General features: G+C 52.4%; 1 protein-coding gene across 3 annotated transcripts in view; it reads left to right on the top strand.

Moving 5' to 3' along the window:
• Celsr1 (cadherin EGF LAG seven-pass G-type receptor 1) overlaps positions 1 to 14,379 on the top strand; it is a 142,009-nt gene that overhangs the window by 66,570 nt on the left and 61,060 nt on the right. For all 3 annotated transcript variants that reach the window (XM_052748569.1, XM_052748570.1, XM_052748568.1), the window contains exon 3: positions 12,280 to 12,502. In XM_052748569.1, coding sequence (XP_052604529.1) covers positions 12,280 to 12,502 — 223 coding nt within the window. The remainder of the gene's footprint in view (positions 1 to 12,279; positions 12,503 to 14,379) is intronic.

Here is a 14,379-nt window from a genome sequence, read left to right as displayed (position 1 = left end):
TGGGGTACATTCCTGAATGACAGCTTTGATGTCAGCAGGAGGGATAGTTCAGCTGCATCCAGATCTGGGAGGGGCGGGGTGGTCACTATCGCAGCTAAAGCCAGCCTTGGGTGTCCTTCCCAGAGGTGCTCATGGGTGGAACTTCTTTGTTAGGGTCAAGTTCATTCTTGACCCTAATTTGATCTCTGTTCCTAGGGTGTCCCCCACCCCCACCTCTTGCTGCTTGTCCTCATTCAGCGTGTTTCAGCAAATCCAAGCAAATGGTGCTTGCACAGCTGCAGAATACAAAGTCGCAGCCGCAGCCCTGGGCCATGAGCTCTCCTCTGCCCCCAACCATGGAGTAGTGCTGGGTGCTCCCTAGGAGGAGGTAGAGCTTGGGGAACTCTCAGTGGTATTCACTTTGAACTTTGTAACAACTCCCCCAGCACCCCCCCCACACACACTTGCTTTAAGAGCCTCCCCAGACTGCAGGACCCTCCAGGGCCCCCTGAAGCTGAGGACGTTTTGTGTAGGTTCAGGGCCAGAGAAATACTTGATGCAAAAACCCAGTCACCTGTCTGCTTGTGGGAAGGTTAAACGCAGGGCCCCTCTACCCCTGTTGTAAATATAGACATTATCCAGCTCCATTACTGTTTGAGATAGAGTGCTGGTGTCCCGGTCACCATGGAGGATACTAACATGCCAGGTGCCACCGTCAACTTCCATGCTGTGTGGTGCATTGCTTCTGAGCTGTGTCCTGGTCCTGCAGAGCCACCTTCTCGGGCACAGGGAGGAGGGTGCCCAGTGCACTGAAGTCTACAGGGTCTAGCTCATCTGCACTGGGCGTGGTTCCTAGCACTCTGACATTAGTCCTTAATGTAGGGGATAATTATCAGTTAAAGTGGGAATCCTTTCCTTGCCTGTAATTAAAATCTCAACTAGAGCAGTGAACACTTTCAGACATCGGGGAGAAGACATTACGTTTTCTCCTCGACATTGCGCACTTACCTGCTGCTCTGGCTCTTTCCACAGAGTGGGTTGCAACACACAGCGTTTCTTTCCTGTGCTGTCCCGAAGCTAGGTGTTACTGCATTTCTGGGTGACCTTGTTTTTCACCAAGTCTTGTCCTTAGGGATCCAGGTGTGGGCAGATCCAGCCTGGAAGCTCCTGTGAACTTTAACCCCCAAAGCCAGGGCTAAGGACTGAAGGAAAACGTGATGTCTCCTTATAAGTCCGAAAGTGTTCACTGCTCTAGTTGAGATTAATTACATTAATTACAGTCAATGTAATGATTCTCACTTTAACTGATAATTATCCCCCACACATCATGGGCAAGTGTCAGGCATAGCTGAGGGGCCACGAGGATGATCCCCCACTTTCCCCACATCCTCTTGTGGATGGTGTTAATGGAACTCAGGTTGAGTATCTCTAACCCAAATTTTGAAGTCCAGAATGTTCCAGAATCCCAAACTTTGCATGCACCAACATGATGCCAAAGTGGAAAATTCCACATCTGACCTCACGTGATAGGTTGCAATCAGAATGCAGGTGTGTTTAAAAATTTGTATAAAATGACCTCGAGGCTACATGTAAAAGATATGTGTGAACCATAAATAAATTTTGTGTTTAGACTTGGTACCCATCCCCAAGATCTCGTTATGTATATGCAGATGTTCCAAAATTTAAAAAAAAAAAAAGAATATGAATTCTAAAACCTGATCCCAGGCATGATTTTTTTTTTTTTTTTTTTAAATTAAGGTCTGGGGAGTAGAGGTAGATGCTTGAACTCATGATCCTCCTGCCTCAGTCTCCTGAGTGCTGGGATTTCAGGCTTATGCCATCATACCTGGCCTTTGAGGTATTTTGGATAAGGGATTAGCACAGGTGAGTTAAGACAGTTGTGCTGTATTCCTTTATGGTTCTAAGGCCATTGTCAAGGTGTGCCCAAAGAGGTGCACCAGCTGAAGGCTCCAGGGATCGGCACTTCCTGCCTCTTCTCAGCTTCTTAGCTCCTTGGTCTGCAGCTGCCTTGATTCAGTGTCTGCCTCTTCACAGTACCTACTTCCTGTGCCTTGGTCTAAATTTCTTACTCACGCATTAGCCACAGGACTAAAGCATCCCCAAATCCAACATGACCACCTCTGAACTTGGCTTTACCTGCAAGAGCCTATATCCAAATAAGGTCCTACTCACTGGTGCCAGACTTAGGCAGCACTAGTCTGTCACTTTGAGGACCATAGTTCACTCTGTCCCAGGATTCCTCATGCTTCTTACTCACCTGCTTGTCAAGGATCTGTCTGGGTCAGGCAGTCTCCCGAGCATGGCTTTCCTCAGGGATCCTAACCAGAAGCAAGAGTGGGCTGAGGGCTAGCAATGAGCTTGCAAGAAGGCAAGAGTAAGTGAGAAAGGGGAGTTAATAAGGAAGTGACTGACCAGTCAGTGCTGAGAACTTCGTCGGCCCTGCACTTGGTGTCTCTGCCATTGGTGAGATGGGGCCTAACTTCCTTCACCTTGGTTTTGGGTGTCTCTGTGTCACCCACTATTTGTGCCAGAGGGCTGCAGGTCACCACAGATGGACTCACTTGAGGATGAGGTCGGTGCCAGGCTCTAAACTGAAGGTTTGGGCCAGTCTGCCTCCTCTTGGAGGCTCCGGTGGAGGGCCCGCTTTCCTTCCAGAGTCTGGAGTCACCTGTGTTGCCCTTTACACCCTCTGCCCTTGCATCCCACACCCTGACCTCCCAACCTGCCTCCCACAGGATGCTGTGATGGCTCTGTGTCTTCCGCAGTCATCCAGGGTGACCTCCCTCCCTCCCATGGTCCTCCAAGTGTCCCATCTTCAGAGTGCCTTTTGCAGTGTAGAGGCCCAGTTCTCAGGTGATGGGGGCAATCTTCTCTGGGTCCATGATTTTGTGATTACTCCGTACTCTGGCCCCACCAGCATCTGGCACCCCCTGGGCTGTCAGTAAAAACTTGCTAAGGGCATAAGAGAGCTAGCAGGCCCCGTGGTGACCTCAGCTTGGTGGTCGGTCATTGTCCACCCTCGCCCCCTGTTTTAATGCCACTGTGGAGCTCTGACCATCAAGCTTCGCTGGGGGAAATTGAGCCTCTGACCTGAGTGGTGACCCCAAAGGACTTTAGGGAATGCATCCCTCTGCCAGTCTCCGCCCCATCCATTTTCCCCATAGCATCAGACAAAGCCCCTCTGTCTTGCCTGGGACCACAGGGGCCAGAGCTGGAGCGAGGAAGGCATTGACTCCAAGCAAGAAGTTTGCATAAGACCAGTTCCATGGAGGGTCTCCTCAGCACAGCACTGTGTGGGGAGGGGTCCCATGCCGAGGGAGGTCTTCAGCGTCCTTGTTGGGGCTGGGTTCATGCTCCTGAAGACTGACACACACCAGGGTGTCCTCCTCAGGCCAAATGTGTGTGTGTGTGTGTGTGTGTGTGTGTGTGTGTGTGTGTGTATATATCCATATCCATCTGTGTCCTGGGTAGTTCTGTCTGTGGAGGCCTTAGAGTTTCCAGTTGACTGCTGCGCTCACCCTATGTAATTCAGGCTCCCAGCCAGACCCTCACAACCACAGGACAAAGGCCCCCCAGTCTCAAGGTCTTCCTTCCCTGCCCCCTCCTTCCTTCCTATCTCTGTCTGTCTGTCCCTCCCTTTCTTTCTGTCTTTCTCTCTCCTTCCCTCCCTTCCCCTTCCTTCTGTCTCCACGTCTCCCCCACAGCACCCTAACTGATAACTGTTAAAGATTGAGTTTAAAGGCCAATGAGATAGCACAGTGGGGCAAAGGTGCTTGTTACACACGCCTGGCAATTGAGTTTGTATGCAGAGGTGGAAGGAGGGGGCCACCTCCACAGTCTCCTCTGACCTCTACATGTTCACAGAAGCATGTGCTCTCTCTCTCTCTCTCTCTCTCTCTCTCTCTCCCCCCCCCCCTCTCTCTCTCTCTCTCACACACACACACACACACACACACACACACACACACACAATTTTTTTTAAATTAAAAATTGTGTTAAAACAGTGGCTCTCAACCTTCCTAATGCCACGACCCTTTAAAACAGTTCCTCAGGTTGTGGTGACCCCAACTGTAAAATTATTTTATTGCTACTTCATAACTATAATTTTGCTACTGTTATGATTGTAATGTAACTATCTGATACTCAACTCCAAAAGGAATCACGACCCACCGGTTGAAAACTGCTGTGTTAAAAATTTCATTTTTAGAGGCAGAAGCAGACGGATCTCCAGGTTCGAGGCCTGTTCCTTCTATGTTCGTTTAAATTTACAAAGAGCACGTTGCTTGTGGTTGTTTGGGTCCTTCACCTCTGGGTCATAGAGTTTTCCTGTCTCAGAGTCTTTGCTCTGAGCTCCTCTTGCTCAGGTCTAGGGATCAGGCTGTAGGCGTGTCCTCTGGCAGCCATCCTGTGTGCCACACAAGGTAGATTATCTTCTGACCTCCTCAGCCCACAGTGGCTTCAAGGCTGTGGAGGTGGCTTTATTCTAGGGTGGAGTTCCAAATGCCATTGCCGTACAGAACCCCTTTGGAGCTGCTCTGAACACAGAGGCTTGGTGGGACACCCCCATCCCCCTCAGGCTCTGCGGGCCTCAACCCTTAGCCAGGCAGGTGGCTTCTCAGGGAGTAGTGTGGGTGGGTGGAGATCTGGTTCCTTGCCACTGGAATGCGTTTTTATTTATATTTAAAAAAAAAAAAAATGGGTGTGACTGGAGTTCTGAGAATTTGCTTCAAAGACAATGAAGTCATCAGAAAAAGACAGACCCTGGACAAGCCCCAGCACTGTGGCTTCTCCTGGCCTCAGGGGCTTCCTGCTCCCCGCTCCCTTCTCACAGGAGCCATGGGGAGGGGCAGCAGGTGTCTGGGCCCTCTGCTGAGACCTTCTGGGTAGCCTGGCCAGCAGGGAGGGCCTGGGCCACCTGAGTTTGTGGCTCTTAAGAGACTGGGCTTCAATCCCCAGGAGGTGAGAAAGTCAAAGCTGGCAGCTCCCCAGGGGGAGGGAAGGAGGGACTGGAGCCCGGCAGTCTGCCTGGAGTGGGGAAGAAGAGGAGGGCCTGGGGCAGGGTGGGGGAGGAGTGGGGGCCTGGAGTGACAGCGGCCTGGAGGAGGAGTCAGGGCCTGGAGTGACAGCGGCAGTCCAGGACCCTGGCCAAATGAGTTCTGTTCCCTCACCCAGCCTCTCAAGTGCTAGAGATGGCTCCTGGACATGGGTGACTGGACTCCCTGCCTCCAGGATAGTCAGCAAAGCAAGAGTCATTGGACTGGTTTTTGGCCAGTGAACCTCTGCCCTTGGCAGTCGGGCTTTGGGGTTTGATAGACGACCTGAGGCCCTCACCATCATGTCCCGACACCCTCCTACAGTGGTTCTGAAGGCCGATCCTGGATGTTTACACACTCCAGACCCATCCCTGCAGACTCCATACAGACTCTACTGATGATAATGACCCTTGTGATCTGGCACATGTTCTGACCCTCGCTGGGACTCCCACACATTGAGGCCTGCCTAGAAGGGAGGTTGTTTGATGACGGCCCTGATGGGTCTGTGAGGCGACTGCTGCCATGGTGGTCATAGCATTTTTCAGCCCTCGATGTGGCCCTGGTACCAGCTAGAGAGAAAGCATCAGGCTAGCCCTATCTATCTGCTGGTCTCTGTGGTCTCCTTTGCAAAGCAGACCTGCAGGATGCTCTCTGTCACACCTCTGCTGCTGGGCTGAGGACCTGTGCAGATTTTGTTTCTGGACTGGAGCCTCATGCCACAGGCACTGGGTTGGTCTGAGTGACCACTGTGCAACCCCTGTGTGGAGTGGGGCTTTGCTGACGTGATCTTCTTTCCCACTTCATCCCTCCAGAAGCATGTGGAAAGAGGGGAGAGGGAGGCCGCTGGGTGGCACCAGGAGAGAGCCTCAGCTGGTCTGTGGTAGGGACTATTTTGCATGTGTGTGGGTGCCCTGTGTGCTTCTACATGGGGCGTGCTTGAGGCTGGAGGTTCTTCCTCCGATCTGCTTAGAATCTGTGGGCTTGGCAGGGATCCCAGGTCCAAATGTAGCCTCCTGACCCACCCTCTGGGGTGTCAAGGGTTTGCTCGGCCTGAGCCCTGTAGCCTGACCCTGACACCCTCTCTCTACCTCAACCCTCCCCGTTCCTAGCCTCCTCATCACTCTTGTATCTGCCTTAAGACTCTCATAGCACATCCTTTTCTGTTTTTCCTAAACGTTTGGTCTGTTTAACTAAGAGACTCCACAGCTGCAGATGGCGGTTCTGTTCACTCTTGTAACCTCAGTGTCTCAAAGTGTCCTGTGCCGGGCAATTCATTGCATGAATTGATGGATGATAGGTATGTGGATAGGTAGAAGATTGTGTAGAGGGATGGGCAGATAGATGGTAGATGGCTAGATGGCTGAAGGGATAGTGGATCAATAGATGGAGGAAGGACAGATGGGTGCGTAGATGGTGGGTGGTGCCTGGTGATTGGGTGGAAAAACAGATGGGTGAGTGAGTGGAAAGATGGGTGGTGTATGGATGAATGACTGAGTGGAAGCATGGAAAGGGTGGGCCAGTGTGCTTAGTGCTCAGTGACTTCTGATGGACACGTGCCTTTCAGTGCCCCGAGGGCCGCTGCCGATCCCAGCATTCCCTATGGTAGAGGAGCTTCTGTACCCAGTTACACAGTGGCTTGCATCTTCTTTGCTAGGACATAAGGTTCCTTTCTGGGCCCGAGTTCTGGTGGGGCTTCAAGCCACTCTGGGGCTCTGTGTGTTTAACCTGACTTTGGATGATCTGTGCTCAGATTCCAGCCCCGCCCCCACCCCTGCCCCCACTACTTTCCACGTTGTGTTCTCCACCTGTCCTGCTGATCCTCAATTCTGCCCGAACCTCACCTCCAGCTTCCAAGTGTGCCTTTTGTGTGTTGGGTCTGAGCTTCACTCTTGGTGCCTCTGGAAATTCTAGTTTTTCTAGTTTAAAGCCCTTAAGTCTTTATTAAGGGAGAAAGGATTGTTTTTTTTTTTTATTTAGTTAAAAACTGAAGTTGGCAAACTTTTACCTGCCCTTCCCTTCCAGGGAGTGCATCCCGCCCTCTTCGAAGTCTTGAGGGTCTGAGCACTGTGGTCCTCAGAAGCTGGGCCATGCCTTCTGCAGCCCTAGTCCCTGTGTGTGGTGACTGAAGTGGGTCTCACGGCCAGCAGCTCCCCAGCTTAGACCGCCATTCCTTCTCTCAAACTGAACATGATTACCCTCTGCCCTGTGGCTTCCCTGAACCTGTGTCCTTTCATTGCCTAGAGCCTCCATTCTGAGCCAAAAGCCTTTTGACCTGTCTTCCTACCTGTGACAGGCAACCCATTTGTATCTTACGATGCTAGGGCTTTTGCTTAGACTGAGGGTCATTGGCTCTGACAGTAACAGCTTGAGTCTCTGGGCAGACAAGACATTACTCACCCACATCTGGGTAGGGCACTTGTTCAGTGATGGGACATGTATGAAATTTAGGGCTAGGCTGGCCTCAGCTCTGGGGTGTTTGTCTGCAGAACTCTCTCTAGTCTCTCCATGTGGGTTTATGTGTCTGCAGCAGGCTGAAGCCAGTGTCCCTCGTGGCCAGGGACCTTATGGCATGCTCCATGAATTATTGAGCTCAACGATCAGGTTGCCCAAGCTAACCTTACCCCGCTGGGGATGGAGGGGCTGCTTATGAAATGGGGATGCCGGGCAGAGGTGGGGAGGCATGCTCCAAGGATTGAGAATGATTCAGCAGCATTTGACTCCAAGTAGAACACCTGGATGTTCGGGGAATGCCAGATACTGAACCGTGAAATCTTAGAAAAGGACAAAGTTAAATCATGACAGTAAGCCCTGAGAAGATTTATTTCATCAAAATGGCATTGCTTGGTCGGTGTCGTGGAAGGCTAAGGATGGAGTGCTCTGGGTCATAGAGTGACCCTGTTTCAGAAAGGAAAAATGATAGATCAGAGAGGGCTCCCCAGATAAAGGCAGCTGCCGCCAATCAAGCGTAACAACCTGAGTTTGAGTCCAAGACCCATAGAAAAAGCAAGCAAGCGCAGGGCGGCGGTGGCGCACGCCTTTAATCCCAGCACTCGGGAAGCCGAGGCAGGCGGATCTCTGAGTTTGAGGCCAGCCTGGTCTACAGAGCGAGTTCCAGGACAGACACCTAAACTACACAGAGAAACCCTGTCTTGAAAAAAGCCAAAGAAAAAGAAAAAGCAAGCAAGGAAGGAAGAGTGGGCTGGAGATGGCTCGGGGGTTAAGAGAGCTTGCTGCTCTTCCAGAAGTCCCTCCCGAGTTTAGTTCCTAACACCAGGGGCAGTGGTTCACAAAGGCCAGCCATTCTAGCTCCAGGCAATCTAACACCCTCTCCTGCCCTCCACAGGTACATACATACAGTACACACAAACTCTCTCTCTCTCTCTCTCTCTCTCTCTCTCTCTCTCTCTCTCTCTCTCTCTCTCTCTCTCTTTCTCCCCCTTTCTCTCTGTCTCTCCCTCTCTGTCTCTCCCTCTCTGTCTCTCCCTCTCTCTCTCTCTCTCTCTCTCTCTCTCTCTCTCTCTCTCTCCCTCCCTCCCTCCCTCCCTCCCTCCCTCTCCCTCTCCTTCTCCTTCTCCTTCTCCCTCAATCTTAGAAAAGACCGAAGGGAAGCAGGTCTCTTTCAGCGGCTCTGTGAGAGAATTAAGGATGCAGGACTCACAGACTTTGACCTAAGCTTCGATGACTTGCAGACTTAGAAACGAGCCCAGCACGGGTCTCAGGTGTGCACACTGCACAGTCAAGCTGGCTGCTCCAGGTCGGCAGTGCTGGGAGCATGGGCACGCTGTAAACTGAACACCCCCACCCCCACCCCAGGGCAGCTGACTAACCACAAGGCCTTCGTGGGCCGACATGCAGCTTTGGCACATTGGCTGGCCTGGCAGCTGTGACAAGTGTCCTCACAGGAACATCACAGCAGACCCTGTGTTGGACCTAGAGTTGACGCAGAGGAAAGTACTAGAACCCGGAGATGAGGCTCCATTTCAAGCTGGTGGGGTTCAGCTGGAGCCCAGCGACCATAGCTCACCATGCCTTATAGAAAAGTGGTGTATTTAACCCTACAGTTAATTCTTCTTTGTATGGATGTCTACCCACACCGCTTGGCTCCGTGGATGAGTGATGTTGGCTTCGTAACCTCGTGGATTAAACTCAAATGTGAATCATTGCCTTGGATCTGGGGAGCCCTGGTGTTGTATGACTTCATCCCACAAGCACTCGCCAGTACCTGCTGCATACCCAGTTCTCCTCAGACGCCCCCTCACTATGGGCACCAGTCCAGCACCCTAACATGCAAGGCACCCACTGTGTACCAGATGTTTTCAGACTTGGCCCTTGTGACTGTACCCCCTACCCCATGCTCCCACATACTGGTGCTGTAAATGGAGCTGGGAGAGACCTGAAGTCCTGGACCTGTCCAGAAAATAGTGAAGCTTCCTACGGGGTGAGCCACAGTCTGGGACAGGCTTGGGGAAGGGACACAGTGTGGCCTCCAGAAACTGAGGGAAAGGAACCTCAGATCAGCCATCATTGGGTTTCGTCATCAGTGCTGGACAGCTAGCTGCAAGACCCCCGTAGTGATGCACTGGGTCCTGGGATCCTGGGTGGAGGAGCAGCGTGGCTACATTAGCCCCAAGAATGTGGGGCAGATGAGCTGGGTCTGTGCTTGAGGGCCGAGGACATGGTGGGGTGACATCTTTGTGGAGCAGTGGGGTGCTAAACCAGTGGGACCAGTCTGATCAGAGACCAGCACTGTGGGAAACTGGTGTCACGGTCAGAGCAAGGGGCGCTGTCAGTCAGTGGAACGGTAAAAGTTGCATGTTGGGGGTGCTTGGGTGTAGGTGAAGTTTAGGGCAATGGGATGAGGGCCCAGGAGGTGAGAATGGTAGAGGAGTGTTGAGGGAGGTGAGGGGTGTTGGTGACTCCAAGACTCCAAGCCTACCTCCCTGGGCAGATGGTGCAACTCCTACCTACCCTAGATGGAGGGAAGCAGGTTGGAGGGAGGAGGTCTAAGCTGGAGGTGCCAGGAGACGATGGGAAGAAGTTGGTTCTGGGTGGGGGTATGCTTGTTGGGAAGAATGGGAGAGGCTGCAGGCTGAAACTGGGTGGGCTGTTGACTGGGTGTCGAGATGTACCACCTTCTGCTTGGGAGGGGAAAAGTCAGGGGGACCATCCCCTGAGCACTGGAACACAGCCTGGGAAGCCCCAGTCTCAGGGCCTTGCTGTTGCAGAGGCCACACTGGACAGACAGCAGTTCTGAGACAAACAGAGCTACGATGTAGACTGACAGCTCCCCACATCCTGTCTTCACAGAACTCAGAATGTGGCCTCACTGGGAAATCAGGTCTTTCTAGATGCAGCCAGACACTTGAAGGGAAGTCATGCAGGACTTAGGGTGGACTCTCTTCCATTTTCAGGGTCTTTAGAAGATAAACTATGTGTCGGGGGACTAGATACCCCTGGGGCCTCTTCTGGGTCTTGGAGAGGAATTCCTGGGCTCTAGGAGAGGAAGAGAACCCCATGCTCAAGTGGCAGGACTGGGCTGCCACGTTGCAGTCCCACGGCCAGGCAGGACTGGAGATAGCAGGGTCTCACAGGGCAAGGCTGGCTTTCTTTTCTGATGGGAAAGTTTAGATATTCCCTGGAGCCTGGAGCCTGCAAGATCTGCTACTCTCAGGCCCTTGCTGTGGGCAGGGTGATGGCACCTACGGTTTAATGAGTATAGAGCCAGAATGTCTCCTGGGCAGTTTTGTTCACAGAAAAGTGCTGGGCTTGACTGCTCGTGGGCTAACCTGGAATATAGGAAAGCAACACTCCCGAGGGAGAGAATTTAAAGTGTCTGAAGGAAGAGGGATATATCTTAAGCTGAAACTGCACATCAGTGATGGGCACTCACAAGGGATGCATAGAAAGCTGTGAGCACTGACTGACGTGTGTGTGTGTGTGTGTGTGTGTGTGTGTGTGTGTGTGTGTGTGTGTGTGTACATATGTGGTCTGTGAGGAGAGTGTGCAGCTACAGGTGTGAGTGTGTGTATGAGGTTGAGACTGAGTCTGAGGCCATGGGTGGTAAGGATGTATGTAATGGCATGTTTACAAACATGTGCACATAGACATGTTTGTGAGGATATAATGGTTTGAGTGTGTCATCTGGTGTATATGATGGCATGACTGTGCAGGTGTGCATGCAAGCACGTGAACTCCAAACTTCCTGCAGAGCAGCCAAGCTGCAAGCCGTGACAGGCAGGGCCCTGGGATCCAGAAGTGGCTGGGAGATAAAGTGTCCACTGTGATGGTCCTGAGATGAGCAAATACCAAACTGGCTGGTCCTCACTCACTTCTGCACACTGGCAGCCTCTCTCTGTCCCTGTTTCTCTGGGCCCCTTTCAGCCAGTGCAGAACCAGTAGGTGGATGAGAACACACCCTCCCTGCCTAAGCCCGGCCTGGCCTGGTACCCGAGACATGTAAGATACTTCCATGGCCTGCGTGGTTGTGAAGGTGTGTAGTGAATTAGCAATCCCAGCCGCCTTCTGTCTCAGCGGACTTGTTCTCTGGGCTACAGAGGCAGCCGCTTGGGACTCAGTGGGACTCAGCCCCAACACATTCATCAGAGGAGAACTCCCAGGGCATAGTTTAGCCCTATAACCCATCATCCTTGGGTCACCTCCAGAGCAGGGTGTTTCTGATATTTAGAGAGCAGTTTGGGTGGAGATCCAGGTCCAGGTGTCACTGTGGCATCTAAGCCCCCGAGCCTGAGCCCTCTCCATCAGCAGTCAACTGTGTGTCTCACGGGACATCCATAGCCCACTGGCTCTCCCTTAGCATCTGTGGTGGTTAGTTTATGTCAACCTGAAACAAACTAGAGTCACCTGGAAATCGAGGACTGTAATTGAGGAACTCCCTCCATTAGCTTGGCCTGTCAAGGGCATGTCCTTGATTGATGATTGATGATTGTGGGAGGCCCAGCTGACTGTGGGTGTGCACTATCCGTGGGGGTTGTATAAGAAAGCAAACTGAGCAAGCCCTGGAGAGCAAGCCAGCAAGTATCACTCCTCCGAGGCCTCTGCTTCAGCTCCTGTCTCTGGGTTCCTGCCTCGAGTTTCTGCTCTGACTTCCCTCAACGATAGACAGTAGCTGAAATAAACCATTTCCTCTCAACGTTGCCTTTGGTCAGTGTTTACCATGGGGGGCAGGGGGTGGGTGGGTGGGAAGCAACCAGAACAACCTGTGTGTGACCTCCGCTTTCTTCTCCAGGGGAGCATTGCCAGGTGAACGTTCGCTCAGGCCGCTGTGCCAGCGGAGTATGCAAAAACGGGGGCACCTGCGTGAACCTGCTCATCGGAGGCTTCCACTGTGTGTGCCCGCCCGGCGAGTACGAGCATCCCTACTGCGAAGTCAGCACCAGGAGCTTCCCACCCCAGTCCTTTGTCACCTTCCGAGGCTTGCGGCAACGCTTCCACTTCACCGTCTCCCTTTCGTAAGTGCAGCCCGTACCTGTGAGCTTCCCTTGGGAAGGTGCCATGGGGTCTGCGCATCTCAACTTTCTAGGCTCCGGATGGTTGAGGAGGCTTGTTCGGTGCTAGCTGCCGGGCCAGCTGCTCAAGGGTAGGACCATTGCCGTGTTGATGAGAGAGGAGGTCATTTCTGCACAGTGACAGCAGAGCATGGGTGCTAGTGCTTTTGAGAGGGGTCAGACCAAATCCCAGGCCTGGAAACTGACCTGGCTACTCAGGTCCTGCCCATCAGCCACCATGTGGGCGTTGCTGACCTCTCAATAGCCAGTGGGGCAGGCCCAGGAATCAGACCTCCCGTGTGTGTGTGTGTGTGTGTGTGTGTGTGTGTGTGTGTGTGTGTGTGAGAGAGAGAGAGAGAGAGAGAGAGAGAGAGAGAGAGAGAGAGACAGACAGACAGACAGACAGACAGACAGACAGACAAGGCAGTTTGCTCAGACCCCAACTCCCCGACCCTGGTCCTGATCTGTAACGGGCTGATTATGTGCTGTCCATACCTTCTCCCCCAGAAGAATTGAGATGTTATTTTAAAATGTTTGAATCTATCATTCGGGACTGGGGAGATGGTTTAGCTGTTAAAGTGGCTACCGTGCAAGCATGAGAACCGAGTTCAAATCCCCGGCACCCATGTAGAAGGCCGGGCACAGTGGCACATACGTGTGATCCCACAGCTGGGGAGGCAGAGGCAGGAGGACTCCAGGGACTTACTCTCCCACCAGTCTAGCTGAATGAGTGAGCTTTGGGTTCAGTAAGAGACCTTTTATCAAAATATAATGTATGGAGAGTGATCAAAGACACCGGATGTCAGCCTCTGGCCTCTGCACACATGCACACATGCTCCTGCACACACATGTACAAACATGCACACAGGGTACCAAATGAATTTCACTGGATTCTAGGCAGCATGAGCCTGTGACGGTCACTCAGCTCAAAGAAAATCTTCCCCTGAAGATCTCTGCTAAGTTCAAGTTAGTTGACTAGGGCGAGGTTTCCGCTGGGTGTTTCCGTGGGTGTCTGCAGTCGATCTCTGCAGCCCAGCTCACCAGACAGAAGTGTGGTATTCTCTGTCCTCCCCTGTGGGTTGCTCCACAGCCTCACTCTTCACTGAGCTGCCTGCGGAGGACCAGACCTCTTAGGATGGACTGAGCAGGAGCCTGTCCCTGGGTTCTGCCCCAAGGATGAATCCCTCCAGCAATGTCCTTCTGACCACAGACAAGTGACTTCTCCTTGTGACTCATTTCTTGTACAGTAGGCTACCAAGGTCCCTCCTATTGGTGCATGGTAGGGAGGTCCGAGGATGTGGGGTGATGCTGGCAATTGGGACTTTCTCTTGTCCTCCCTACCCTCCACTTGCCTGATAAAATGAACAGTGTCTGCCTCAATGCACAGTACATACTGAGCCCTGTATAGCCAGGCTGGGATAATTGTTCTGGTTGCCTGTTTGTGTCAAGACTCTGCTCTCCATCTAGAAGGCTACCCCTTACCACACAAGCCTGCAGAGCAAGGGCCCTGCTGTGGGATCCCCTGTGACCTTGTATCTGCAACAGAGGACTCCCCTGAATAGCCCCTTTCCACATCAGAGGAGTCTCATGTCCCCTGGTGAATGTATCACAGCATATAATGGGTGTGAGCTGGGGTTACATAACTCTGGAGTATAGTCATGGCTGCCTCCCACCTTGGTATGGCTAGCAGCTCACAATCACATGCATTGTGGTGGCTTTTGGTGGCCTTTACATGTGACTGCCTTAAAACTCCAAGTCACAAAAAAAGACGACAGGAAGTTCCCCCAGAATGCTCCCAGAAGAGCCGTGGACCTCCAGTCACATAGTTTCCTAGGGCACAC

This window comes from Peromyscus californicus, unplaced genomic scaffold, assembly GCF_007827085.1.
Source record: "Peromyscus californicus insignis strain IS unplaced genomic scaffold, ASM782708v3 Scaffold_20__1_contigs__length_68692818, whole genome shotgun sequence".
In the NCBI taxonomy this organism is placed as follows: Eukaryota; Metazoa; Chordata; class Mammalia; order Rodentia; family Cricetidae; genus Peromyscus; species Peromyscus californicus.
The sequence above is the reverse complement of the archived record's forward strand: the minus strand, read 5'-3'. Positions and strand labels throughout refer to the sequence as shown.